The 27,447-nt window shown below is 38.6% G+C and overlaps 2 protein-coding genes across 6 annotated transcripts; both read left to right on the top strand.

Moving 5' to 3' along the window:
* Positions 1-878: 878 nt before the first annotated feature.
* On the top strand, positions 879-21,604 carry LOC148423104 (mediator of RNA polymerase II transcription subunit 14-like). 3 transcript variants are annotated; one of them, XM_088415834.1, is made up of 29 exons: positions 879-1,291; positions 2,840-2,866; positions 2,933-3,038; positions 3,119-3,292; positions 3,511-3,640; positions 3,719-3,847; positions 3,916-4,023; positions 4,482-4,614; positions 5,754-5,904; positions 5,975-6,086; positions 7,005-7,130; positions 7,199-7,277; positions 7,494-7,653; positions 7,740-7,934; positions 9,843-9,977; positions 10,067-10,143; positions 11,626-11,786; positions 11,855-12,001; positions 12,179-12,423; positions 12,785-13,054; positions 14,519-14,762; positions 15,086-15,208; positions 15,384-15,560; positions 16,635-16,873; positions 16,960-17,139; positions 19,178-19,285; positions 20,142-20,267; positions 20,345-20,534; positions 20,989-21,604. In XM_088415834.1, exons 1-29 carry the CDS (start codon positions 1,116-1,118, stop codon positions 21,060-21,062), a joined length of 4,302 nt encoding a protein of 1,433 aa, XP_088271960.1. In that variant the 5' UTR covers positions 879-1,115; the 3' UTR covers positions 21,063-21,604. The 3 variants fall into 3 exon arrangements, with proteins under 3 accessions (XP_088271960.1, XP_088271959.1, XP_088271961.1); XM_088415833.1 differs by having other exon boundaries at positions 15,384-15,587; XM_088415835.1 differs by lacking the exon at positions 15,086-15,208 and having other exon boundaries at positions 15,384-15,587.
* A 909-nt stretch (positions 21,605-22,513) lies between these two features.
* Positions 22,514-26,717, top strand: LOC148423103 (uncharacterized). 3 transcript variants are annotated; one of them, XM_088415629.1, is made up of 8 exons: positions 22,514-22,847; positions 22,959-23,077; positions 24,323-24,383; positions 24,467-24,534; positions 24,866-24,968; positions 25,674-25,792; positions 25,862-26,007; positions 26,379-26,717. In XM_088415629.1, the coding sequence occupies exons 1-8, from the start codon at positions 22,787-22,789 to the stop codon at positions 26,485-26,487; spliced, it is 786 nt and encodes a 261-aa protein (XP_088271755.1). In that variant the 5' UTR covers positions 22,514-22,786; the 3' UTR covers positions 26,488-26,717. The 3 variants fall into 3 exon arrangements, with proteins under 3 accessions (XP_088271755.1, XP_088271757.1, XP_088271758.1); XM_088415631.1 differs by having other exon boundaries at positions 22,942-23,077; XM_088415632.1 differs by having other exon boundaries at positions 26,387-26,442.
* Positions 26,718-27,447: the final 730 nt, after the last annotated feature.

Below are 27,447 nucleotides of genomic sequence, written 5' to 3'. Positions count from 1 at the left end.
TACCGGTATCTTGGTTTCTTTTATAGCCACGTTTATCATAAATTAGCACTCCAGTGCTTTATATAATCTGGCAAGATAGATGTAAAAACTGCTGTTCCTACTGATTACATTTTAACAAACCATGCTCAGAGGTGCTTTTTCAGCTGGCGAATTTGTATGAAATTTGACCCAAATTTACATAAAGATATTTAGAGGAGGAGGAAAATACTGTGCTGCTAAACACAGCTTAAATTGAATTTATAAAAGGTTTCAAAATATGTGTCGTTTGATCAGATTTTTTTAATTGAATATATATATATATATATATATATATATATATATATATATATATATATATATATATATATATATATATATATATATATATATATATATATATATATATATATTATCTCAGTACTCAATATTTGATTAAACATTTCTGTAAAACACCTGACTACCCAAAACACTCGATAGTTGCAATCCTAATCCAAGGCCTGCATGTTCCAAGTTCACGCTTGAACTGACTCCAAATTGCCTCTAAGTGTGAATTTGAGTGAAATGGTTGCTTGTCTGTTAATTGATATGTGAATTGCGATATGTAACAGGGATGCTCAACTCGTCTACTGTTAATATTTGACCTGTACAAATAATCTCATAAATGAACCGTTTTCCCTCTTTAAAATACATTAATCAAATTATACATTAAGAATTACTTTTAAAAACGTTAGCGCATAAATTGTCTTCAAATCCCGGAATGCCGGAATCACGCACTTATCTACCATTACAGTATTTCATTGATCGGAAACGAGCATTGCTTTTCTGTCTTAAATGATTCCTGCTCCCAGAGGCTCTTGTTTCGGTTTTCTCCTTCACCAGCCCACTAGTAATGAGCTCCATCAGCAAAGATGGCGGACGAGCATCGTTGAATATATTCTCCCACCGTGTTTCCACTTTCAGGCGTCTTTAGCAGATTCTTTCGTGGAGCTTACTCAACTGTTCCGACGAGAGAAATGTAGGTAGACAGCGGCGTAACGCTTTTCTCCTGGAGTTTGGCCATCACAAGCCGACAGTCCCGCGTTTTAGCCCAGGCAGAGCATCGTCGCTAGCTTAGTCGTCGCTATCGTCATTGCAAAATGGCTCCGGTGCAAATAGGCGCTGACGGCCAGCTGGTGCCTCTCGGGGGGCCGGTCGTCTCGGGTCCCCAGCCACCAGGACCCGGAGCCCTGGCCACACACGGGATACGACTGAGTCTGCTGATCGACTTCCTTCTGCAAAGAACCTACCATGAGATCACACTACTGGCGGAGTTGTAAGTAGATCAGATGAAGGCCTCAGAAGCTAGGCTAGGATAACCAAGATGCTAGCCCCAGTCACAAACTCTTGACCCTATAAGAAAATGTGTTTATCATTAATGATTTCTATGAACCCAATAAATGTTCGCAGCCTGTAAACCAAATATCGCTGTCATTACTCAAAGTGGTGGACATTCACTGGTCACTTCATTATGTACACCTGCTCACATCAAATGCTGTACAGGAGTTTTTTTTTTTCTATCACGAGTAACTCGAACTACGTCATATCAATAGGATTACTTCTTGAAACTATCAAAACCCCAAATTAATGCCGCTCTCTTAGTGTCCGCTCGTCCCCGATTTGCGAGAGATCACGTGACCAAATCAAGAAAAAAGGTGAGCGGGCTTTCCATGTAAGCCGCAAAAAACAATTAATGATTCTTAGAAGCTGAATTTGTTAAAATACATCCAAGTTAACTCAATTTTTAACGTTAACATCGTGACAAATTGGATATGATGCAAATATGAAGAAAGACTAATAAAGGTGGCATCAAAATTTAAATCTTTTTTTGTATGACATATAACTGCAAATAGCTTGTAAAAAAGCAGCTGCGTTCAAATGTACATGTTAAGTTTAAGCACGTTGTAACATTTAAAAAAATATGGAAGGTAGGCAAGAATCACCCTTGTTTCAATCTCAAAATAATAGAATGGCCAGTGGTCAGTTTTTAAGAATACCTAACCTAGTGGATGGCAGTCTCCCTTGCATCTTCTAACCACAGATAGGTGACAGAAAGTTTGGCACCATATTATAAATTATTAATGGATAGGTGGGGAAACACTGGCTCCACTGTCTCAGCTTGCAAATTAGATTAAGGCAGTGCTTCGCAATTACATTTTGCAAAGCCTCCTCAAGGAAAGAGAAAAATTTTGCCCCTCCCCCACTTGCCAAGCAAACCAAGAATGGTATTATTTTTTAAGTACACCTTAAACAGTATCCTTTTTAAAATTGACAGAAGGAGAAAGGAATGTAAGCCAACGTTCAATACCTTACCTCCTTAATTACAGCATTTATACAGGTTAAAGTTTTGTATAAGCATAGAAAAACCCAAGTGCATTAAAGTGCCTGGAAAAAAAAGATAGCAATTCTTATTTTTTCACCGTTACACTTCACATGGCAAAAACAAATTATTTTCCCTGGGGTCATCTATGAGCCGCCACAGAGGCCCGGCCCATCATTTCAGAAGGACTGGATTAAGGAAACCAATGATAGGATCGACAAACTATCACATTACAGCTATATTATAGGAAATACTGATTGACTTGATATAGCTGAAAGGTTTATTCTAAAATGTAATTAATACTTGACAATGTCCACCAAAACTCAGCATTATGATGAAGGCAAGATTTTAGAAAAAAGCTCATTACAGGATTTCTTAAGATGATGCAAGTGTACCTATTATTGTGTCTGAAGATGATTGCATCACTTCTCCATAAAATAGTGTCTCTTGAAGGCCTAAAAAAACGTCATTGGCTGTAATACAGTTCTCATGTTCTTCTTTTAGGCTTCCGAGGAAAACTGACATGGAAAGGTATGTTGAGTGTTTTTGTTTTTCTCATCCAGCCTATCATGTTCTAATGAACATTTTTAATTAAAGGAAAATTGAGATTGTCCAGTTTGCAAGCCGTACCCGACAGCTTTTTGTGCGCCTCTTAGCCCTGGTAAAGTGGGCAAGCAATGCTGGGAAGGTGGAGAAATGTGCTGTAAGTTTGCATAATATTTAAAAAAAAAACATGGAATTGCACTATTCTCACTTTCTACCTTGTGGTATCCATGGAAACAGATGATCTCCAGCTTCTTGGATCAACAGACCATCTTGTTTGTGGACACCGCAGACCGGCTAGCATCACTTGCCAGAGACGCTCTAGTCCATGCACGCTTGCCCAGTTTTGCTATCCCCTTCGCCATTGACGTCCTCACAACAGGGTCCTACCCACGCTTGCCAACCTGCATACGAGTAAGTCTGCAACTCTTCATAATCAAGGGGAAATATGTTTTTCTTTTCGTAGTCCACATATGTGCACACAAAATTTCAGAACAAGTACATTTTATGTTTTGTTTTGACTTCATGGTCTTTATTATGGTTTTACCCAGGTCTGATTATCCAGCTATACTAATTAGTGTGGCTTTCAACACCATAAGACATTGACTGTTCAACTGTTCTTTTTTGGATAGGATAAAATAATTCCGCCTGACCCCATCACTAAAGCTGAGAAAGTGACCACCTTGAACCAGCTGAATCAGATCTTGAGGCACCGCCTTGTCACCACAGACTTACCTCCACAATTAGCCAACCTTACAGTCGGTAAGCATCATTGATCATGTGAATGTAGTTTGTTTTTCTTCTTTCATTATTCATTCACATGCATTTTTGCACATGCAGCTAATGGCCGTGTGAAGTTTCGAGTGGAGGGAGAGTTCGAGGCCACTTTGACAGTGATGGGCGATGACCCAGATATTCCTTGGAGGCTACTAAAGTTAGAGATTTTAGTAGAGGACAAGGAAACTGGGGGTAAGGTTTGATCCAAGGCATTTGAGTTTGCTTTTCTTTTTTTCATCATGGTAATCTTCTGACAACAGATGGGAGAGCCTTGGTGCACAGTCTACAGGTGAATTATATCCATGAACTGGTGCAGGCACGGCTATGTGCGGATGAAAAACCTTTACAGGACATGTACAACTGCTTGCGTATCCTTTCATTGTGGGTTTGTATGTCCTTATACCAGTGTAACTCATAGTGGAAAGTAAGTTATAGGTCTCTACCTAATTATCTTCAAGGTTAGTAAGCGTTTGCATAACCAAGCCAGCTAATTCATTACTCACATGCGTCATGTTAATTTACCAAATGTGTTATAATGGGTGAACTCCACAAAAAAAAGAAAGTCATTATTTAACTTTTAGAGTGGTGCTTGTGTTTGCTAATCAATGCTAAGCGGTGTATCCCTGCTCTGCCTTTCCTGCACAGTGCATTTTACCACATTAAAGAGCACCCTGTTGTGGTAGACAAGCACCTCTTTTTACCAGCACTGTGACGAAGGATACATGCCCTAGTGCACGTGTTGAATGCTGACGAGAGAATGTGTACGATACTTCACGAGGACTTGCTTCTTTCCCACACGCACTTTCTTTAACCGCATTGTCTCCAGACTCCTTCTGTCTCTCACTGCAGCTGGAGGTTCTTCACTCGCAGACCCTAATGCTTATCAGGGAGCGTTGGGGGGATCTGGTGCAGGAGGAACGATACATGCCAGCAAAATACCTCACCCTTTCTGTCTGGAAGTAAGCCTTTTAATACCCTTGACATGCTTGCACAGAGGCATTTACTTGCCATGGACACTAGTATGACCACATTTTCATTTTGAGTACCTTCAAACAGTCCTTGGTTGGATTACTTCAGCTTTCCATTTATTTAATTGAAGACCGTGTCTTGCCTTGAATAGTGAAAAAAGTTATGGCGTAATTAACACCCAACTAAAATGTATTGAAGTTGTTCTGTATTGATAGTTTCACCCAGAAGTGCCCATGCAGTTAATAATGGTTGACTATAGATACTTATATTGGAGCGGCGTGGCTCAGTGTTTGAGTGGTCTCAGCTGAGAGGCCGTGAGTTTGATCCTTCGACAGTCGTGACCATTTCAAAGTGTCTTTCTTTCATGACAACTAGTACAGGTAACAGGTAAATTACTAGTTAGTGTAAAATGCTTTGCGTACCAAAGGTAGAAAAGCGCCATATACCGTATTTCTCCGAATACAAGTCTTTTTTTTTTTCCTCATTTTAAACGCTCTATTTTTGATGGGTTGACTTATAACCGCATAATTCAAAACCAGACCAGTTTTCTCCACATCTGTGCTTGAATAACATTCTCAAATGCAAAATAAGTCCTATCATGTCATTTAAATGCAACTTTACGCCTCCCCCTATCGCGCCCGTTGCATACGTAGATCACGGTGAGTCTCAATCGCCTGGAGGTCGGAGGTCCTACTAGAGTGAAGCAAGTAACTGACCAAACATGATTAAAAAGCAGAGTTTACTCTTGACATTCCAATTTATTACAAAAGGTAAGAGCTTCCCAAAGCTTTCTTACCTCCTTGCGACCTCTTTCAGCCACTCGTGTGTGATTGACTCAGAGAAGTTCCTCCGCAATGACAAAAAAAGGGTACTGTTCTGAGCTGACTGGCCAGGCAATCTGTCAATAAGCCCAAGGGCCACTCCCACAAGACACAGGCACCAAACAACTAACTTTTCCTTTTGTACAACCATGCAATAACAAAATAAATGCATTTATAATTAACCTGAAAGCTCTTGTTATTGACAGTTGAAAGCAAAACGTGTGTTTGCTACAGTCATAGTTTATTTTACTCCTTCATAAATGTATAACATAGCTTCACTTACCCATGCATTCTTTTGTTCTTCGCAGCCAGCAGGTGCTTGGTAGGAAAACGGGTACAGCCTCTGTGCATAAAGTTACTATCAAGATTGATGAATCAGATGGATCAAAGCCGCTGCAGATCTCCCATGAACCCCCTTTACCTGCGTGTGACTCCAAGTTGATGGAAAGAGCAATGAAAGTAAGTTCTAAATTGACAGTTGAATTGTGTGGGTCAGAAATTAATTATGCTACCTTTCCTCCATTCTTAGATTGACCATTTGTCGGTGGAGAAGCTTTTGATCGACAGTGTTCATGCACGTTCCCACCAGAAGTTGCTGGAGTTGAAGGCCATTCTGAAAAGCAACAACTCTAGTGACAGCTGTATGTAGTTAACTCTAATAGGGATGAGACAAAATCTTGTACGATGAGACCTGGCAAAATTAACACTGAAATTTCTCGTCGCTACACAGCACAATCAATTTTTTGTCCTTCAAATGATCCATTTTAAATATGTATACTCTTTAGCATATATATATATATATATATATATATATATATATATATATATATATATATATATATATATATATATCAGTGTCTATGGCATAAAATTAGGCGTAGCTAGCAGCGCACGGGTGCCCTCGAGCAAGCACCTCTGAGACAATTTAATTGACAAAAATGACTGCACACTTTGATGCTGACTCCCTGACACATCACATTAGAAAAAAAATAAGGGTAGAACCCAGTCGAAAATCTTTAAATTTAAGCTAAAAAGAGGGGCTTATGAATGAATTATAAAATTTGGTCATTCATTATTAATTATAGGAAATGTGTTATTTAGTGTTCTGTCTTTAAAAATTATTTTTCACTTAAAATAAATACAGGATGCGCTACATTGTTTTAAATCACCTTTTGCAGTATTTCATGTTTCCGGTTGAAATAAATGGTAAAATATTGGCATATTAAAAAGACAGTTTGTAAACACTGTAAACTATGGGCAAACCACCACTCCTAACTGAAGCCGGGTGCATTTTGATAAACTCTTGGCTGCAGCGGAAAAAATTATATTTGGCTTTATTTTACATTACACATTTTGCCAAAATCTCGTCTCGTTCTTGTGGACTCGATCTCCTGTCTCATCTCGTCTTCTTGGATTTATATATTGTCCCATCCCTACTAACTAATAATTTTTCATATCTAACTGCTCTTTTGTTGGAACAATATTTATTGAAATAATAATTTTACTGTGATCTGCATAGCAGTGAAGAATTAAAGTAGGTTTCTGTCCTTCAACTTCAGCATTCATTGAAACCGCTCTTCCCACTCTCGTCATTCCTATCCTGGAACCATGTGGTCGCTCAGAGTGCCTCCATATCTTTGTCGACTTGCATTCTGGCATGCTGCAACCCATGCTGTATGGACTAGGTGAGTGGAAGCTGTTAGCATCAGTCACATTTGTTTGTACTTGACATGACACTGCATTCTTTCACTAGATCAGTCAATGCTGGACGACATTGAAAAGACTATTAACGACGATATGAAGCGAATCCTATCATGGCTTCAACAACTCAAGTATGTACGCCAGTCAAAAAGTTTGTCTTTGATATCTGCATCTAAAGGAAAGCAATGGCACTTCATTTAGTTAAAGTTAAGTGCCTGATTCCAGATTGTAACTTGTCAAAACTAACAGCATCGTGTCATGAAACATTTAGTCTATGCAAGAAAAGATGTTAAAATTAAAGAGATGTGATGAATAATGGCTTCAATTTTTTCTTTCCCTTTGGACAGATTCTGGCTTGGTGAGCAACGCTGCAGGCAGTCGGTGAAGCACCTGCCCACTGTGTGCACTGACGTTCTTCATCTCTCCAATACTGCTTCACACCCTGTGGGAAACTTGTGCAAAAACAAACTCTTCATCAAGCTCACGCGTCTTCCGCAGTACTACATTGTGAGTCACCAGCTTTCATTACACAATTGCAGTAACTATAAGACTTCCATTTTTTACATGTTTTTCCCCTCTTGCTTGATGCTCAGGTGGTGGAAATGGTTGATTTGCCAAACAATCCGACAGCGCTGCAGTACAAGTACTCCTTCCTGTTTGTGACTCAGCTGGAAGGTGATGACGGACCCATGTGCGCGCAGCTCCTCCAACATTTCAAGCCAAACCTTGAACACCTCGTCCAAGACCCCACGTCGACGCGAGCGCACAGGCCTGTCTCCAAGAGAAAGGTCAGCATCAGCATTTTGTTTGTTTTAATGTAAATAAAGTGGAATTTAGTAGGTCTAAGAATGCTTGTCGTCCCATTTTTTGTACTGTATTCAAATAGACAATGCATTAGTCATTTTTATTAAACTTAAAAGGCTGTTTTGAGGAACATTTAAATATTGAAAATAATGTATGTCAAAGTTGGGTTAAAGTTGGGTGTATACAGTCATGAATATCTTTGAAACATTAAAATGCATTTTCCAGATCCTTGAAAAGTTATTGAACTCTATAAAGTTATGTACAGTTTTGCAAAACCTTGGAAATTTTGTGCGGATAATATTTAGGATGCCTAAGGCACATAAAATAGTGCACCATCAGATTAAAACTTTGCATGCCATGTTAATTCAAACATTCTACACATACTATGCTCCATGTAAATTCTGAAATTCATCTGTGGACAAAAAGTGTCTGTAATATGTGTTGTTTTTTCGGTCTTGGAGTTTAAGGGAAAGATTTTCGAAATGTCACGGAATCTTTAAAAAAAAAAAAAACTGTCATAATCATCCATGTGAGAAAATTAAACAATAATAACTGTTAAAACATAAAAGCACTCACCTCTTCACATTAATGACAAAGAATGACAATGTCCATGTGACTCCCAATAATAATAATAACAATTTAATCTGATATTAAACATGTCAAATTTTCATGTATCCATTTATGTAAAAGTGAGTGACAAACATTATCCATTAAGCCAAATGAGCAATGTAGTGATAACTGTAACAATTGGATGGCAGTTTTGCCATACATGCAACACATATACTAAATACTTTTAATTCTAAGTAAGGAATGGAAATTAATTTTCATATGATACCACCCATGTTAACATAGACATAGCACACAATATTTTGTCGGCCTTGAAAAATGAGTGAAAATGCTTTATACACTGGTACTCATGAGGTTGCCTTTTCTGATAACAAGTTATGTTTTTTAAATGCTCCAAAAATGAATAGGCCATACTCTGCAGCTAACAGAAGCTGCATAGATTTTGTTAAATATTCAGAATGAGGAAATATTTCAGCCGTATCTGAAAAATAAATGTCTCCTTTTTTTAAATTTACATTTGCATACTAGATTTTTTTTTGCAGTCTGCTCAGTAAAAAAAAACATTTTGAAAAGTAGAATATTTATATCTGGCATTACCCTTATTTCCCAAATACAGGGCATACCTATATATAGGATGCACTCTTACATTTTTTTGGGGGGTTCAAATTCTGCTATTTTCTATGCTACCTTGTATAGGCTGCACCAACAATTTGGCGACCATGTAAAAACTATCGCAAAACAGAAAAAAATCTCATCATTGTAAATTCTTAATATTTTCCATAAGTTATATGTTTGTTGCGGGTTAACTGTATTTCAGATTTCCCACATGTGAGTGGTCAGTTAATATACGTAAATGTGTTCAAAGTAGTTGTTTTGTTTGTTTTCCTTGCGACGCAGCTGGAGTTCATTTTGCTCTAAGTACCTGAAGTTGCTCACCATCCATATTCCCCCAAGTTTATGATTGTTTGTACAGTATATATAAAAAGACCACAATTAATAAATTAGTCAAATGGAATACCTTTTAGTTTTCTCTAGTGTTTCTTTAGTTTTCATACCTTGCCACTCTTAATGTAATCATCTGGAGACATCATAAACTTTACATGATCGTCTCAGTTTTAGTATTGTTCCTGTGGGTGACCAAGGATGGACTCATACTTTTGGCCTTAATTTGGGGGAAAAAAGTGTGTAGTATCTCATTCTTGTGGGCTCAATCTCATCTCATGGCATTTGTGCCTCATCCCGTTCCTAGAAGGAAGACACAAGCTACAACATATACAGTTTATTTGATTGCATCACATTATCATTGTCATAATCAATGTTTGTAGATGGCTGGAGAGCAGGCAGAACCAGAGCCAAAGAAGCCCAAGCGGTCAGGAGAGATGAGTGCCTTCAACAAGGAGTTGGCGCACCTAGTGGCCATGTGTGACACAAACATGCCTTTTGTTGGCCTCAGAACTGAGGTGAGTCACTATGACTTGACCGCTCAAATTATTCCTCCATTCCATTCCTGTGTCAATCAAACTCACTTTTCTTGTTTATTGTGCTATAGCTGTCCAACATGGAGATTCCTAACCAGGGTGTTCAAGTGGAAGGAGATGGAAGCAGTCATGCAATCCGACTGCTTAAGTAATAAGATTGCACGCCACAAACACATATAACACACAAGTATTCACAGGTTTTCACTTTCACGTTTTCACATTTTGTCGTGAAACAGCCCCATTGTAAAATTGAATAAATAACCCCCCCCACTCAAAATTCTGTGCATGTGATGTCACCTCGTGTAGGTGTGTGTCTTTCCAAACGGAATTTACCACAGGTGGATTCCAAAATTAAGCTACAGTAACTACTCAAGGCGAGAGGAGGTAGAAGTAGCTCGAGGATATGAGGTGATTCTCCTCAATCCAATTTCATGCAGACATCTACAGTGCTAAAAATGATGTTATGTTATTACTGCGCTTACCTAATAAACCGTGTCTGTTGCTCAATCACTACAAACACGACAGATGTCCGTCCACTTAATGATTCATGTTTCAAGTGAGATTCAATCTTAAGTTAAATATGAAATCAACATTTACTACAACTTTGCAGATTCACAGACCGTTGTCACTTGTCAGTATTCTGCCAAGTACACTCCTTAGCCCTTGCGACACATTGAATACATATCTAGTTTATATCCACATAAAAAGGCCTGGGTCACAGTTGGGGGTGGGGGATCTCAATTTTACCATCTACATAGAAAAAATTAGGCACAAGGCACTTAGTGGCAAATAAGTGGAATTGAGCTGCAATGTGAACATGGCCTTAACCACATAAAGATGTACACACACACTTCAAAGGCATTGTTTTCATAATCATATCTATAAGCCCTTTATTTTTAAATGTATACTTTATTAGTTTTTTTTTTCCTCTAGAATTTCATGTAAATGAACTCTTTCAGTGCCATGGACGACAAGTGTCGTCTTTTAAAATAGGAATAAAAAATTCATATTAATATTCTCTTAAAATATGTTATTTTTATGGAGGGTAGATGACACCCTTAACTAGTGCTTATCTAATATTAAGCCAATCGAGCACTGTAGTGATAACTGTGACTACTGGATGGCAGTGTTGCGATACATACAACACATATACAGTACAGTGCTGCTTTTTTTTAATTAAAAAAAAAAAAAAACTATATTGCGGAGAGACACGTTGTGAAGGTTCCCTGCATACCAGACAGACAAGTTAACTGTAAATGCACTTGCCACGAGCACGTCAAACTACTGCAGAACACATATTTACTCAAATCTTAACCCTTTTACAGTACAATAACTGTACTGTTGTCCCTTCCCATTCCTATCCATTTTTCTGTAGTCTCACGGAGAGCTGCGGTTATATTAGCAGCGCCCGAAGGTTTAAGTAGAGTGAAACATGCAGCTGACCAAACATGATAGGAGTAGATGAGCAGGAGTAGAATACAACTCCTGCCCTCATTGGTCTATGGTTGCGTTGGGAGCCAAACACATGTCTTGTAGGAGTGGCCATGTCCCTCATAAAACACACACACTTTACCGCACAAAGATTAGTACAAGGTTAGCACTCACAAACAAAAACATTATATTCTTGTAGGATCCCTCCTTGCAAAGGTGTCGGAGAGGAGACCAGAAGAGCTTTGGAGCGTTCCCTACTAGACTGCACCTTCCGGCTGCAGGGCAGGAACAACCGAACATGGGTAGCTGAGCTGGTGCTGGCCAACTGCCCCCTTAATAGTACCAACAGCAGGGAGCAAGGTGCCCCCGATAGACTGTTTTCCTGCATTATGTCATCTGAATCTGACCTCAAATTTTGTCTTTGACAGCCTCCACGCGGCACGTGTACCTCACCTATGAGAACCCCCTATCAGAACCTGTGGGTGGGCGTAAAGTGGTTGAAATGTTTCTTAATGACTGGAGTGCCATCAGCCAGCTCTACCAGTGTGTGCTTCACTTCTCTCGAGCACTGCCAGGTACCACTGACCTTTCATGGATGGCTCACCAATTTGAATTGTGAAAGTCTTAAATGCCACACAATCCTTTATGGTTAAAACCCTGTGTATTGGCACTATGTATTCCATGAACCACTGATTTACCTATGCAATTAAGTGATTGTAGTACTTATCAATAATCTTCTCATTATGTCTCAGAGTTGCCATCGTACCTAAGCCTGTTCTCTGAAGTACGACTGTACAACTTCCGCAAGCTGGTACTGTGCTATGGCACCACCAAAGGCAGCTCCGTCACCATTCAATGGAATTCCAACAGCCAACGCTTCCACTTGGCTCTTGGCACCGTGGGGCCCAACTCTGGCTGCTCAAACTGCCACAACATTATCCTTCACCAGCTGCAGGAGATGTTTAACAAGAACCCCAATGTCATTCAGCTGTTGCAGGTAAACACAACTGCATGGCTGCAACATGTACAATTTATCTTAGCGTTTATATTCTGCCTTAAAAGGCACTATTAGAGATGGGCTGGTTTAGGGAATCTAAATCTTAAGCAATAATGCCTTTTACATTTCTATGTAAAATGTGGTGGATGGTAGAATAAATTATGACGCTGATGCAGTCAATTTTTTGGATCATATAAAAGAAGCTTTACCTACTAAAATTCTTAGGGATGTTGCAAGAACTTTAATAGAAAATGTCAAATTCAGGTTCAGATGATTCAAGTACCAAAACTTGTTATAAAGTGACTTAATCAGACAACTTATTTGAGAGAATGTTTATGTTATCTGTGTTCTGTTTTTGCAGGTGCTTTATGATACGCAGGCCCCTCTAAATGCCATAAACAAACTACCAACCGTGCCCATGCTGGGCCTGACCCAGCGCACCAACACTGCCTACCAGTGCTTCTCCATCCTGCCTCAATCGCCTACACATATTCGCCTGGCTTTTCGCAACATGTACTGCATTGACATCTACTGCCGGAGTCGCGGCGTGGTGGCCATCAGAGATGGAGCATACAGTCTCTTTGACAACACCAAGATTGTGGAGGGCTTTTACCCGGCTCCGGGACTTAAGGTAAGTCTAGTGGAGTTTGCAAATTAAAAACAAATTAAAAGTCAGAAAAACTGTTATAAATTACTCCATAACAGGAAAAGCACAAATAGTCAAATAATAACAAAATTGCTAGCTTGTTACATAATTTAGGGGAAGGGCTACCACTTTAGTAAAATATTTTTGGTTATGTATGCAGCACTTTATTTCTATAAATTCCTGCAAATGTTTACTTTTTCATATGAGCAACTTAAGCAACATTCTGAGTGAATCACAATTCCATCACTGGTGAGCTTGCAGGCTGCCTAGTTCCTTTAGGCACCATGCTGTTGAGCCAAGCCTAATGTATGATCTACACATAACAGATCATTCCTTTGCTGTTATGATGTAATGTTTTGAGTAAAGTTTTTATTTATTTATTTATTTATTAACTGTAGAGCCACATATGTTAATTGGGACTTTTTCTTGCCACCGGATAGTTTTGATTGTTTCTATTTTTTTTTTTTTTGCATGTTCCATACAAAATACCATTTCGTTTCTTGCAACCTCAAAGGAAATATACTGTAGAAGACCAAAAAAGAAGTAGTTTTATGTATCACATCTATATTTTTCAATTAGTCCGCCGATTAATCAGTAATCTATATTTAATGATTTTCTGCCAGAATTTTTTTTGTCTTTGGCCTCAAAAATGCACGTTGGCCAGGCCCTACTTAGAATCCTTTTTGAAGACTAAGTGAATCTTCTTGATACTTTTACTGTAAATGATATGAACATTAGTCAACATTTAATATAGTTTACAATCAATTGTTTCCTTTTGAGTTGTTTTCATTTTAGTTTGAACACTGACAAAATTTCTCATGTAACTAGTTTCTTCCTTATTCTAGTTTGTTGGTCTAAGCTCATAAACGCACAGTCATAAACCTTTTGTTTTATGTTGCATGGTAAAATGCTAGCTGCACCAATGAAGTAGCACAAAGGCTTTGTAGCCTTTTTTTCATTTATTGTCTTATCTTTTTGATTCAAGAAATGCTCAGTTTAATTTTATATTTACATTAATTCAAAAATACAAATGGTTGACATTGTTTAAGTTAAATCTATTAAGTAATAATTTATTTGATGACATGATTATTATGTAGAATTTTCAGGAAGATGAATGCTGATTGAATGATTGAATACATAAATTTGGTCATTGAAGTCCTCATTCAACCTCCTTGTTGTATTGTCATATTTTTATTGTTTAATAAAACCCTTTCTCCTGGTGTCTTGCTTCTCAGAAGAAACCATTGTTTAGCGAAATTGCTCGTCAAAAGAAAAAAAAATACAGTTTGTTGTGCATTCTTTTATCATTTCTATTACAAGAAACGAGGACTTTGAAAAATATTTGAAATTGAAATTAGATTATTTTTCTCAAACGTTCAAATGAATTTACCTGTACACAATGCAAGTTGAGCAGAACTCAGACACTGTTCCTCATTATTCTCTTTCCAGACTTTCTTGAGCATGTTTGTCGACAGCAACCAGGATGCTCGAAGGCGTTCGGTCAATGAAGATGACAACCCGCCGTCGCCAGTGGGCGTGGACATGATGGACACGCTCATGAGCCAGTTGCAGGCTCAACCACAAACCATGAGGCCCGCTGGCGGTGGTGTTTACCCGCCACTCACATCGCCGCCACCAAACTACCATGCCAATGTCACTCCTTCACCATCCATGATGCCCACGCAATCGCCAGGTATATATGGTGAAAAGTCTGGCAGTGCATACACTTTGATTCATGCAAGCTTTTTTGGCCTGTCAAGTAGCGTCACCACCATGCAGAGCTACTTGAGAATACAATCCCCCTTTCATGAAGGAGGAGCAGCAGCCATTTTGTTTACATCTTTTTTATTTTTCAAAATATCCACGCACCTCAAGTCCTGCTCCCTCCATGTACCACCATCTCAGCCCGCCAACTGTGCTGCCCAGCTTTAGCATGTGCACTTGAGGCTGAAAGAGACTGTGAGTGAGTGTGAGAGACCTGCTCAGTCTGATGAGATGTGGTGTATGTATGTGCAGGGAACATCCATGCCTCTGGCTCCCCTAGTGGAGCGTTGAGGGCCCCCTCTCCTTTCGGCCCCACCCCGTCTCCATCTTCTCTGGGCATAGCCATGGGTCAGACAAGCTTTGCCAGCCCCCACGGTAAGACGGGCATGGTTCTGGGGGCCTTTAAGATGCCTGAACACCAACTTCCCTTGCTAGGCTCATGTTTAGATTGCGTACGGGACAATAAACACAAGGTTTCAAAAGAGCAAGCACAGAGAGTTGTGTGTTTATTTTTTTATTTTTAATCACAATTGTCTTTCTCTCACGCTAGGTGCTCTGGATCCCAGCTCTCCATACGCCATGGTGTCACCAAGTCACAGGGGTCAGTGGCCAGTTTCTCCCCAGGTCTCAGGTCCTTCTCCTGGGGCGAGGATCCATGGCATGTCCCCTGGGAACCCGTCACTGCACTCGCCAATTCCTGACCCACACTCTCCACGTGCTGGAACTGGTAATTATCTTTCTCCAAACACCACAGGTATATGAATTTTGTGTATCTGGCCATTTTTAAAAGTAAACCTTTTTCTATTCATGTTAGAAAACATTATCTTTTGAGGGCTTGTGCTATGGCAAGCTGCTTATCTTTGTTTGCTGAAACAGAGCTCGGTGAATAAAAAGCACTCCAGAAAACAATGAAACCATTTAAAATTGTGGAGGCAATAGTTCATAAATTATGCTGTGTATATGGTGCATGGACACATCACCAAACAATATATTTGATAGCTTCATCTAGTATTCGAATGCTGTCAACAATAATCTGCATTTTTTTTAAAACTGCTAAAAAAAAAAAAATCTAAATGCAGCCATGCTTACAGTATCTCCCGTGAAGCCATGAGGGTAGCCAATCGCAGGACACACAAAGACAAAACACAAAGACAAAACAGCCGTTCGCTCTCACAATAATACTCCAGGACAATTTAGTGTCACACACACACATACATACATATATATATATATACATATATATTACACTTGATGGTTGACTGTCACTATTAATATTGAATCTGTAATTCTTTCTGTTATTGATTTAGTAACAAAATAGTTCTGATGTACCATTAATACATTTAAAAAACGTGTTTCCCACTGCTGTCAATTGAAAAGGATGTCACATACTCAGGTAACGACTAATGACAGCTTGTGAATATCACATGACCACTTCCAAATAAAAAGGTGAGGATTGGTCATTACCTGCACCTTGAGTACATTTAATGAAGTTTTCTTTCACCAGCAAGTGGGAAAATGTGTCTTAAAGGTATTAATTGTACATGAAAAAATATTTAGTCGTCAAATTATTTATTGACCAATTATTAACTTGTTCCTGCTGAAAATGGCTAAATTAGTTTAATATCCCTTTTAGTATACTATACTGTGGTTAACTTCCATTTACAGTTTGATGATTACTAACGTGAAAATACTCTCAGTCGAATACAGTTTTAGATGTTTCAATGAAGGTTTACTGAAATTCATCTAAGTGGTGAAATTCTTGACAAATCCAGCTTGTGGCCTTTTGGATTCTTTCATGCAGGTTCCCAAATAATGCCTACCAGTATGCCTCCGCCTCGAAAGCTACCTCAGCGTTCCTGGGCCGCGTCCATCCCCACCATCCTCACCCACAATGCCCTCCACGTACTTCTACTGCCCTCACCCACCCCATGTCAGGTGCCAGGCCTTGCTGGCAGCTATCTCTGCTCACCACTCGAGCGATTCTTAGGTTCGGTTATCATGAGGCGGCACCTTCAGCGAATCATCCAACAAGAAGCCAATGTGAGTATCTGACAAGTCAGAAAATTTGTAGTATTCAAAAAATATATTTGTTCTGTGCCACCTCTCACTGCCTGCAACTTATGCAGCTTTCCATCGTGAACTCAAATGAGCCTGGCGTCATCATGTTCAAAACGGATGTGCTGAAGTGTCGAGTGGCTCTTAACCCAAAGAACTACCAGACTCTTCAACTCAAGGTCACGCCAGAAAATGCAGGTCCCTGGTCCCAGGAGGAACTTCAGGTGCTGGAGAAGTTTTTCGAGACGCGGGTATGTAGCATACACTGGCACCAAAAAAAAAAAAAAAAACCCTAAGATTTTACAGATATCCAAACATGTTCAAATGTTTTTCCTTTGTTCTTTCATGATATTTATGATTTATCAATTTTTGGTGTGTGGCGACATATCTGATATGAATCCATATAAATCCATATAAACTATACCGTATTAAATGAGAATCGCGATTCTGATGGGAATTTGGGGGGGGTCACACTCCTAATAAATTTTTTTACAAAATTTTAATACATTTTTTAATAAATGAAAAACTTGAAATGTTTTATGCTGAAAAGAAATATTAATGTTTTGTGATTAATAGTGATGTTGTTCTTGGTTTTTTTTGGACAGTATTAAAAAAGAATAATAAATTTGAAGTTGTTGTTTTAAATTTATATAAATATATACCATAATTTTGGTCCGGCCCACTTGGGAATAGATTTTCCGCCATGCAGCCTGCAAGCTTAAACAAATTTGACACCCCTCCTCTGGATGGTGCAGTGGTTCTCTTCAGAAGGAAAAACACTTTTCCCTGTCATCAAGTTGTGGGACAAATTTTTAAACCATTCAAATTTATTTCACATAAAAATTGCATGGTCGACTTGTTTGTCTTTACAAAGAGTTTGAGATCAGAGTTTTTTGTAACCCCCACACTTCTAAAATGCCTTCTAAAAAAGTGCTATCTTTAGGCTCAAAACAAAGTAAACTCAGTAAAGTAACAAGTAAATGCTTTTTTTTTTTATCAGTATCAGTGACAAGTCAAATAATACACCATCAGGTAACAACCAGAAAATAAGGTGACAAAAACAGAATGCTTCAGAAGCTCGAGAAGAGGAACAACCCAAATAAGTGAAAAGCGGACTTTTCTCCCAAAAGCGACTGTTATATCAGTGGTTGAGATATGAAGATGATGATGACGAATGATACATCTTCATGAATCATCATCATCTTCATGAATTTTAATGTGTACTTTGTTAATATCTGTGTTTGTTTTTTGTTGAGGTCTGGTCAATGCAGTTTGAACCTTCAACTTACTTTGTCCTTTTTACTACACAATTTTTGGGACCCCAAACATTTCTGTTGGGTCCCAAAGTTTTTTAGTATTACGAGTCCCGGGGACCCAACACTTTTCACAGGTGAAATGAGCATTGAAAAAGTATAGCAAAACAGACTAAATCTCATCTTTGTAAATTCTTCACATTTTCTTGTGTTTATATTCAAAGGTTTTGTTGCCGGTTAAATTAAGCATGTCGGTTGTCGGTGAACGCTGCTCCAGTGTAACGTTGAATGTGCTCAAAGCAGTTTGTTTTTCCTTTTCCTTGCGACACAGCTCGAGTTCATTTTGCCATAAATACCCAGTTGCACACTATTTGCATTTCACCAGGTTTACCATTATGTATATATGCCAAAAGATCACAATATGCGAGTCAAACGGAATACCTTTCCGTGTTCTCAAACAGGTGCAGACAGCTCCAACGTTACCACTCTTGTGCTGGAGACATCGTAACCTCTCCGTTTAGTAATATATTCCTGTGTGTGAACAAGGATTGACTCAGATGTTTGTTCAGTTTGGTCCCTTCTTTTATTGAAAATAATGCTGTAACAACCTCCACTAACACAAGCTGTTGTTCGATGCAATGGGCACCGGGTGCTCACAGCCAACCGTCCCGTTACGGTAATTATTGTAGAATAATACAGCTAAAAAAAAATGTGCATCTGTGCATCAAAACTCACCTTACGGATCTATCTTCTTGAATTGTGTTGAATTAAAAAAAAAAATCTACGTTACACTTTATTGGAGGCTCCCATACATTTGGCCTTCATTTTAGGGGAAAAAAGTGTATCTTACTGTATATTTGGGAAATTACGCTAATCCCAAACATTTAAAAAATTGTGGTTGAGCTAACACGTAGTGCAGTCAAGAAGTTGCATAAGAAGAGGTTTGGTGCTACTGACTTGAGGGTGCTTTAACAAGGTGCAAACCATGAAGGACCTGTTCATTTAAGTGATGCCTCGTCATGTCTTTTTTTTCAAGGTTGCTGGCCCCCCCTTCAAGTACAACACTTTGAATGCCTTCACTAAGCTTTTGGGGGCACCCACGCACATTCTCAGGGACTGTGTCCGCATCATGAAGCTTGAACTGGTTTGTTGTTTTTGCACTTTTCAGATATGACACACTTAAATGCATTACCACCCATCTCCATCCATGTTAGTTCATGCTGGTGTACAAATGTGATAAATAGCAGTTAAATAGAAAAAATCTAAATGTTTGAAAATAAATAGTCCCCCAAAATTAATGCAAATGTATTTACAAGTTAAATATAACTGAACTTTATTTAACAAATGTAATGTAAGGTATTTAAAAAAAAAAGTTAAGCTGCTTTTCACAATTAAAACGTTTAATTTACTGATCATTTCGTGTGGCACCCAGGAAGCCTGTGTACTATTGTTATACCGTAAATCTCACTCCATCACAATAAAGTGAAATCTCTGATATAGAAATATAGCCTATACTACATAGAAATACACCCTAGACATGTGATTATAGCATGAATGACGTTTTCATTTTAATTTAATAAGGTCTAACACACTTTCAAAATGATACATGTTTAAACATGAATGAGATAGTGACAGAACAACATCATTGAATAACAACAATATTGTACATTATAAAAATGTTTACTCACGATGACGATGAAGCTGCAGTAAAACAATACATTCCCATTTCAACACTGAAATAAAGGTGACTTATTTTCACAGTTGAAAATGTAATGCAAGAGCATATACTTGTAGTACATTACTATGCACATTAATATGGCCTCTGTCTTTTCAATTTGGTGACTTATATGTCCCTAAAATGCCTGCAGATGGCAAAAATGCAAAATTAATACGCCATATTAAAAAAAAAAACTACCCGAGATGGAGGGGGTTTTACTCGACAGCTCACGCACTTGATAATCGGTGCTCTATCATGTTGTGAACATGTGATTTTCTTGCAGTTCCCAGACCAAGCTGGCCAGCTCAAGTGGAACGTGCAGTTCTGCCTTACCATACCTCCCAGCGCTCCCCCCATTGCTCCCCCTGGAACCATCGCCGTCGTGCTCAAGTCGAAGATGCTCTTCTTCGTGAGTCCATGTTATCACTAGCGCTCCTCCTGCATCGTTCAAAACCTCCTGACGCTGTGTTTTGGCACTATCTACAGTTGCAGCTGACACAGCGCGTACCCGTGCCGCAAGAACCAGTGAGCATCATTGTCCCCATCGTTTACGACATGGCCTCAGGCATCACCCAGCAGGCTGACATCCCCAGGCAGCACAGCTCTTCTGGGGCGGCGGCACTCATGGTTTCCAACATGCTGAAGAGGTTCAATGAGATTCACCCTGCCAGACAGGGTGAGACCGCCGCCCAAAACACTTATAAATTGACGAGTACATCAATATGTTTATACAGAACTGTAATATGTTTAACAGTAAACTATTTCATATAACCTACCACAACAACGGTATCCTTTTTATACAATTTTAACACCATCAGTGAGCCTCGGCTTAGCTCAGAAGTATTCTCATTGCTGGGTTTATGAAAACAGTTTGGACCATAGACGGATCTTCACCTACTTTAATCTACTGCACGCATTGCTTATTTAGCCCCTCATTTTGAAATCCGTACATTAGACATGCAACTCAGCTCAGTAGCATTCGTTTTCTGTAGTTTTTCTAAGTTGCAAGTGTTTCCTTTATATAGGTACTGTATATAGTGTCATAAATAATTGCGGACAAATCCAGGTAGGATAGTGATTGTCTTGAGACCGCATTGATCAACTTGTTTGTGCATTTCCTTCCTGTCTAGGAGAGTGCACCATATTTGCATCTGTCCACGAGCTGATGGCCAACCTCACTTTGCCGCCTGGCACGCGACAGTGAACAACCACAAAAAACTAATTGGACTTCAGCTTTGACACCCTAACAGTGAATTAATTGCTACACATACGAAGACAAAAGCCACATTGAACAGCTGTGGTGACTTGTTTTTGACACCATCATATGCAGTTGCTGTCATGGAGCCAAGTTTAAACCACAGTGAACCACATAGTGCTGGTTATTGTTGTTACTGGCTTAAAATAATCAGATGAGGTATATTTTCGATATCAATAGTATTTTTCCCTTCAGGGGGGCACTTGTAAACTGGATATTATCTATTGAAATTTTGTTTACAAAAATGTACATTGTTGTATATTTCAGTGTTAGCCTCATGTTGTTTTTGTTAAACCTGTACCCATTCACTTCTAGTATGACAAGATATCCTTCATCTTTGGTTAAAAGCTGTGTCTACATTTTATTTCGCCCTTTTGCAATTGTGACACACTTTATAAACCCACTGTATTTGATCTACTTGGAAGAATTTGATACATGATTCTGTATAACTTTGCTATTTAATAAACCAAACCGAGGATGGTCTTCCACTGCTCGAACTCAAATAACGTATTTATTAGAATACACAATAGCAGCACCACATAATATACTGTATGCATTAAGCAAAGCAAAGTATGGATTGAAATGTGTGAGTTCACAGTCTCCACTTTGCTGCAGTAATCGTCTCTTGGATAGAATTGACTTTGATCATGGTGGTTTTAAAAGTTGATGGAGGGATTTTTCTGAATCTTACCGGTTAATTAACCAAGCAGGAGTTGCCATTCCATGCCCGAGACCAAATAAGAATTAGGTTTGTCATTAATTTTGAGTATGAGCAATAGCAGGTTTGCTTCTGATTTCACTATTTTTCTTTGTAGAGTACGTTTCATGGTCTATGTACAGTAAGTTAGCCTTGATGAAAACAAGTCCTCATTGGCCATATTTGTTTTCCTAAAACTTGACTTAAGGACCTGGGCATTTGTGAGTAGGCACATAAACAGTTTAATGTGAATGTGACTTTTTTTTTTTTTAATATAGTATTTCTTGTTTTTAATTGCATAATTTGTGATTCGATTGAAGTTAATTTTTAAATAAAAATAATTAAATATTTACTGTAAGTCAATTAACTGATTAAGAAGTAAATTAATCAAAAATAAAAATTTGATCAATTTAGGTATCCAGCTTAGGGGAAAAACAGCTAAATTAATGAATACAACTAAATGTAAATGCTCAGTGAGCTGGATGTTGTCGCCTGGCAATAGTGCCAAAACCTGCTCTACATTCTCCTTTTTAACTTTATCGAGCCATTTACTTTGATTGCCACATGCCAAAAAATATATATGATGTACACCTTTAAGTTTAATTTCATATATTCAACGATTGAGTATGAACTAGAAAAAGCTCGGATCACCTTTTTTAAGCATGACGTAATCGTTAGCGAGGAGGGGCGTTCACGGCCCCCACTGACAGACTGCGGATGTGCGGCTGGCACTGGCAGGGCGTGGGTTGGGGGGCTGGTCGCTTCGATGTATCCATCAGATGCATCCAAATGTTAAAGTATTACCAGACTCCCAAAAATGGTATATTTACTGATTATTGCGACTCTGTTTTGACAGTCGCTGGATTGAACGCACCATCATCGTTCCAAACATGTGTAAACTAGGCGCTTCCTCTTAGTCCTTTTCACCTGTGCTCTATGTGTGGATTTAGTTGCGCTCACTAAAGTGATTTTTAGGATGGCAGGATGCTTATCGGAGCCGCTTTGCCAGCCGAGCTTCTACCATGAGGCGTTTAAAGGTGAGTCAACGCTAGCTTTTTAAAATGCTCCATGCATTTGCTCTATTGATCAACGATTTGCGTGCGATGGTTATGCTAATACTAAGTGGGTTAGTGGTGTGTGTCCGTTAGTGGAGCTACAGGTGAAGAGACCCCTGATGCAACTCCACTTGAGTCCAGAACAGGTGGCTGTGGAGATGCTGTGTCTCTGTGGGCAACTGGACCTCCTCATCAGGGCGCAGACGCAGGAGGTAGTGATTTACCCGAGTATCCGTGAATGCAGCATTGTTGACATAGATACAGTAATGTACTCACAGCCTAAGCTAAACATTAATTTTGATTGACACGGATTAAATTGGTTATAATCAGCGTAGGAGTATATTTACAGCATGTTGTTGTAGTTGGTAGTGTACGACTATGTTGTATCATACCGGGAAGTGTACACACACTATTAGTTGCATGCCTAATAGTTTGTTTAGCATAAAAAAATACTTCAGGGTCAATCCTTGTGCATTAATAACACATGAATACTGCATATGGTGGTACAACTAATTTATTGACTGCTTTCAGTTTTACAAGTGAAATTTTAATAGTATCCTCTCGTCAAATTGTAAAAAGAGCTAAACCACTACCAATTTCTAAAACAATAATTTTCAACGTAAATAAGAGAACATTCATCAAGTCTGAAAACATAAACATTGAATAAATTTTTATTCTCTTTAGAACATAAAAGTAAATATAAATATTCTGAACACTTTTACGCACTTGTGTACACTGCATCTGAAATGTTTTGACAAAAAATAACACATCAAATCCTGTCTGGAGCCACTCAAGCATATCCTATTTGGAAGCTCCTCCACTCCACCTCTTACCCTGTATTACATTTTTTTTGCACTTGCTCCTGAGCTAAAAACAAACAAACAAATAAACAGGCACACAACTTTATGGTGTTAATATGCTAAAATGATACACTTTGCAGAGGTTGCACTTGAGGGGGGGGGGGGGGGTGAACATCTCCTTAACAAAGTATTGAGTCCCATCTTTCATAGTGAAGACTCGTTCAAAAGGTTTGGTTCATTCATAAACGTCACATTACCCTCATATTACTGCAGTTTAAGTCAGTTCCAAAACTGTTCTACGCTCATCTCTTTGCCTATTTACAGCCCTTTGATGGCTTAGGTACATACTTGAAGCAGCACAATGTACATTGAATTGAACCAATTTTATTTTCCTCATTATGGATGGCGTAGATGCTATTGCAATTGAGATTGGGTGATAACTGAATATTGTGTGGATTTCCAAACACTTTTCCCTTTTTTGTTTTTTTGCACTGAATTATCACACCTTGATCTGACAATACCAATCGAAAGGAAATGGTTGATTATTTTGTAGAGCTTTTGTATTATTTTTCTGCCAGTGTACCTAATAAAATGTCCATGTCACATTTAGTCATGTTTAAAGTCCACTAATATAGGCTGTTTTCATTCCTGTTGCAGTTCCAGGAGCAGTTACGGCAAGGCTGTAGCCCAGAGGAGTCAGACACTTTCCAAGCTCAAGGTCAACTGCAACAACATACTGTACCATAAATATGAAGATGTATTGTCTGTATATTGGTTACATTATCTGCTGTCATTCTCCAGGATCGGAGATTCTTGACCAGATGCTGCAGTGCCTTGAACATCTACCAAAGCCTATGCCACAACTGGAGGTATTGTGTCACATTTCATTTTTAAAATATAAAGACAGGCTCAGGCCATTGAAAACAGATTAAAGGTAAAATACTGTAAAATTCTTTAGTTTATCTGTAAATTATATAAATTTTATCATGTATAATGTGAAATGTAATATAAACATAAATGTACAGCGTCTAAACGTTACATTCAATATTTTTATATTCTAATTTCAATGATAAACAAATAATTAATGTTGCACAAAATATTGCACGACCCATATGTGGACCATTCCTGCTGTAGATGTTTAAGTGTTGAAAAAAATGTAAAAAAAAATAAATGATAAAAGTCTCCATCTTACCTCCATAGGACTACCTGGACTTGGTGGGTTTGTCTGCAATGTTTCCACGTGTGGAGGTGTTCCTCATTCAAGGCAGCCCAGTGGAAATGCTTGAGAGGCCATCAATGGATGGTAAGGCTTTTTAACTTTAGTTGCTATTCTCAGTTATAACATACATTCTAAGAAATGTATGAAGGATTCCCATATTGTGCTGCTTTAAATGCACAATTGAACCTCAATTATTTCAGATTTTCAACCAATGAACTCTTTATGAACTGTACAGGTGATATGAATCATCACTAATCTATACAATACAAACAAATACTTTTTCAAACTAAATCAAAACACTTTTGTGAAACGATTCGGCTTTCACATACTGACAGCATCCAACAATCAAATAGTCAGTGCTAGTGTTTGGCGTTTCAGTATGTACAAAGACAATTACATGGATCATTTGTTATTATTTGCTCAACACTTGCGTATCTTCTCTTTTTGTGCTCAGTACAACAAAAAAATCGGCCAGCTTGTTGCCTATGAGCTATGTTGAAATGAATTGAGGAATTTTATTTCAGTAAAAGTAATGATTTGCCACCAAACTGTGACTTCCACAGACTATTATATTCCATCCATCCATCCATCTATCTTAGGCACTTGTCCTTTTGAGAGTCGCAGGATACATCCTGATTTGGGTGCGACCCCATCGTAGGGCACATATAGTAGGACAAACATTCAGTTGCAAATATGCGGGGGAAAACTACTACTGTATTTATATGCTGTATGTATGCTTTGAAGCACCAAAATGGAGACAGTCACTGAAATCTGATACTTCTTTTGCAGACTATTTCTCCCACATCGCCAAACTGAATCAGCTGCTTGTGCTGAGTCAGCAGCTCGAAGAAGACATCAGGCACCTGGGAAGTCACAAATACATCGCCCACCAGCTCTCGGTTTTATATGTGAGATTGCTTGCTTCCCTTTACTTTTCAGTGGCTTGCTATTAAAACTGACTTTTTTTTTTTTCACAGCAAGTAGTCGGCTCCTTCCAAGGCGTCGACATCTTTTCCAAGACAAAGAAGGACATCGAGTCTAACTTCAAACAGATGAAAGAGTCTCTGGTGGTAGAGGAAGGCTCCAGGCACGAACCTCAACTGGCTGCTCATTATATCCACTGGTGGGTTCAAGCACATCATGTATAACAGAATAACGAAAAGTTTTAGGGGTCTTCTGAGGGTTCTGCTAAAGATTGGAAAATATAGGATGCAAAAAATAGTTTCCGTTTGCATTGGATTTTGCATAATGTATTATAAATACTATATCGTTCTATGGTGTTATAGTAAATTCTCAATCTATATTACTACTGTTCTCATAATCCATTTCAAAACCACACGTATATCTAGAAACATTCAGATTAACATAAACAATTAAAAGATTATGATAGCTGTTGTATGTATTTTTTTCCACATTTTGTGACCAGTTACTCGTGATGTGTATTGATGGTTAATCTAATCAAATCCAATCTGATAACACTTTTTCCCTCTGAAGGGTGTTAGACATTACACACAAACTGACGTCAGCAGTCCTGTCGCTTCCAGACGAGCTCACCGATGACCTTGACCTGGCCATGACCTTCATGTCCCAGTTTGTGTCTTGATGTTGCGTGAGCACTATCTCCAGTGAGCTACATTTTGAGTTTAAAGTTTTTTTTTGTTTTTTTTTTAAACACACATGGTGCTATGCCATTAGACTCATCAGTGGTCTTATAACATCCATCATAAAATTCAACATATGCGGTTTTGCAATGCTACGTCTGAATCTTGCATCAGTTTTCACCCGTCATGAAAGGCTTTTTATACTTGTAACAATAAATTTAAATGCAATTGACGACTTTCATTGTGTGGGATTATTATTCTGTTTTCACACATACAGTAGAAGCTTTAAAGCTGCATTGCGTAGCATTAAGAGTTGCCATTTAATGGTGATACGTGAAAGCAACACATGTACTATGGTGTCTCAGAGAGACCTTACTTTAGAAGCATACCCTAAGCAAGCAAATACAAATATAAATACCAGTACAAATACAATTTGCCACTGGTTTCAGTGCACGATAGCGCGGAATCTACAACACTTGGGCAAATAATGCATGCCAACACCGGCCTTCCGTGGACCTAATCAAGGAGACCATAAGCAGGAAGTAGGAAGTTCATCGGCAATGACACTAGCGCTGCGCAGTATGGACTCCATGGCCAAAATCCAACACTTCAACGCTTTTTCTAAATGAAAACACAACTCTCACCAGTCAAATAAAACGCAGGACAGCGATCCAGGCACACACGGATTAACAACAGGCAACAACACAGCGTATGCAGTTGGCTGTCCGTGGTACAAGGAAGCTTTTTGGCCGTTCTTTCAAAGGTAAATTCTTGTTGTATTGCGCTGTTTATGCTGGCGTTTTCTTCTGTGTTTGGTGAATGAACTCAAATTTCCCAAACTTTCCCTTTGTTTTCTGTTTTTATTTGAGATTGGCATACAGACCAGGAACTCAAACTGCAAATCATAAGCTCTGCTCCGCACAAGACAATAACTGACATCCAAAACGGTAAAAAAATGGATC

This window comes from Hippichthys cyanospilos, chromosome 5 (genome assembly GCF_059441005.1).
Source record: "Hippichthys cyanospilos isolate Australia breed blue-spotted pipefish chromosome 5, RoL_Hcya_1.0, whole genome shotgun sequence".
NCBI lineage: Eukaryota > Metazoa > Chordata > Actinopteri > Syngnathiformes > Syngnathidae > Hippichthys > Hippichthys cyanospilos.
This window is presented reverse-complemented; position numbering and strand designations above follow the sequence as displayed.

Bases quoted from the DNA above. Each gene is read 5' to 3' on its own strand.
- LOC148423104 (XM_088415833.1), top strand. From the start codon at position 1,116: ATGGCTCCGGTGCAAATAGGCGCTGACGGCCAGCTGGTGCCTCTCGGG. The intron at 3,293-3,510 runs GTAAGTCTGCAA...TTTTTTGGATAG, and splicing joins GCTTGCCAACCTGCATACGA to GATAAAATAATTCCGCCTGA. The intron at 5,905-5,974 runs GTAAGTTCTAAA...CTCCATTCTTAG, and splicing joins TGATGGAAAGAGCAATGAAA to ATTGACCATTTGTCGGTGGA.
- LOC148423103 (XM_088415629.1), top strand. From the start codon at position 22,787: ATGGCAGGATGCTTATCGGAGCCGCTTTGCCAGCCGAGCTTCTACCAT. The intron at 25,793-25,861 runs GTGAGATTGCTT...TTTTTTTCACAG, and splicing joins ACCAGCTCTCGGTTTTATAT to CAAGTAGTCGGCTCCTTCCA. The intron at 26,008-26,378 runs GTGGGTTCAAGC...TTCCCTCTGAAG, and splicing joins GCTGCTCATTATATCCACTG to GGTGTTAGACATTACACACA.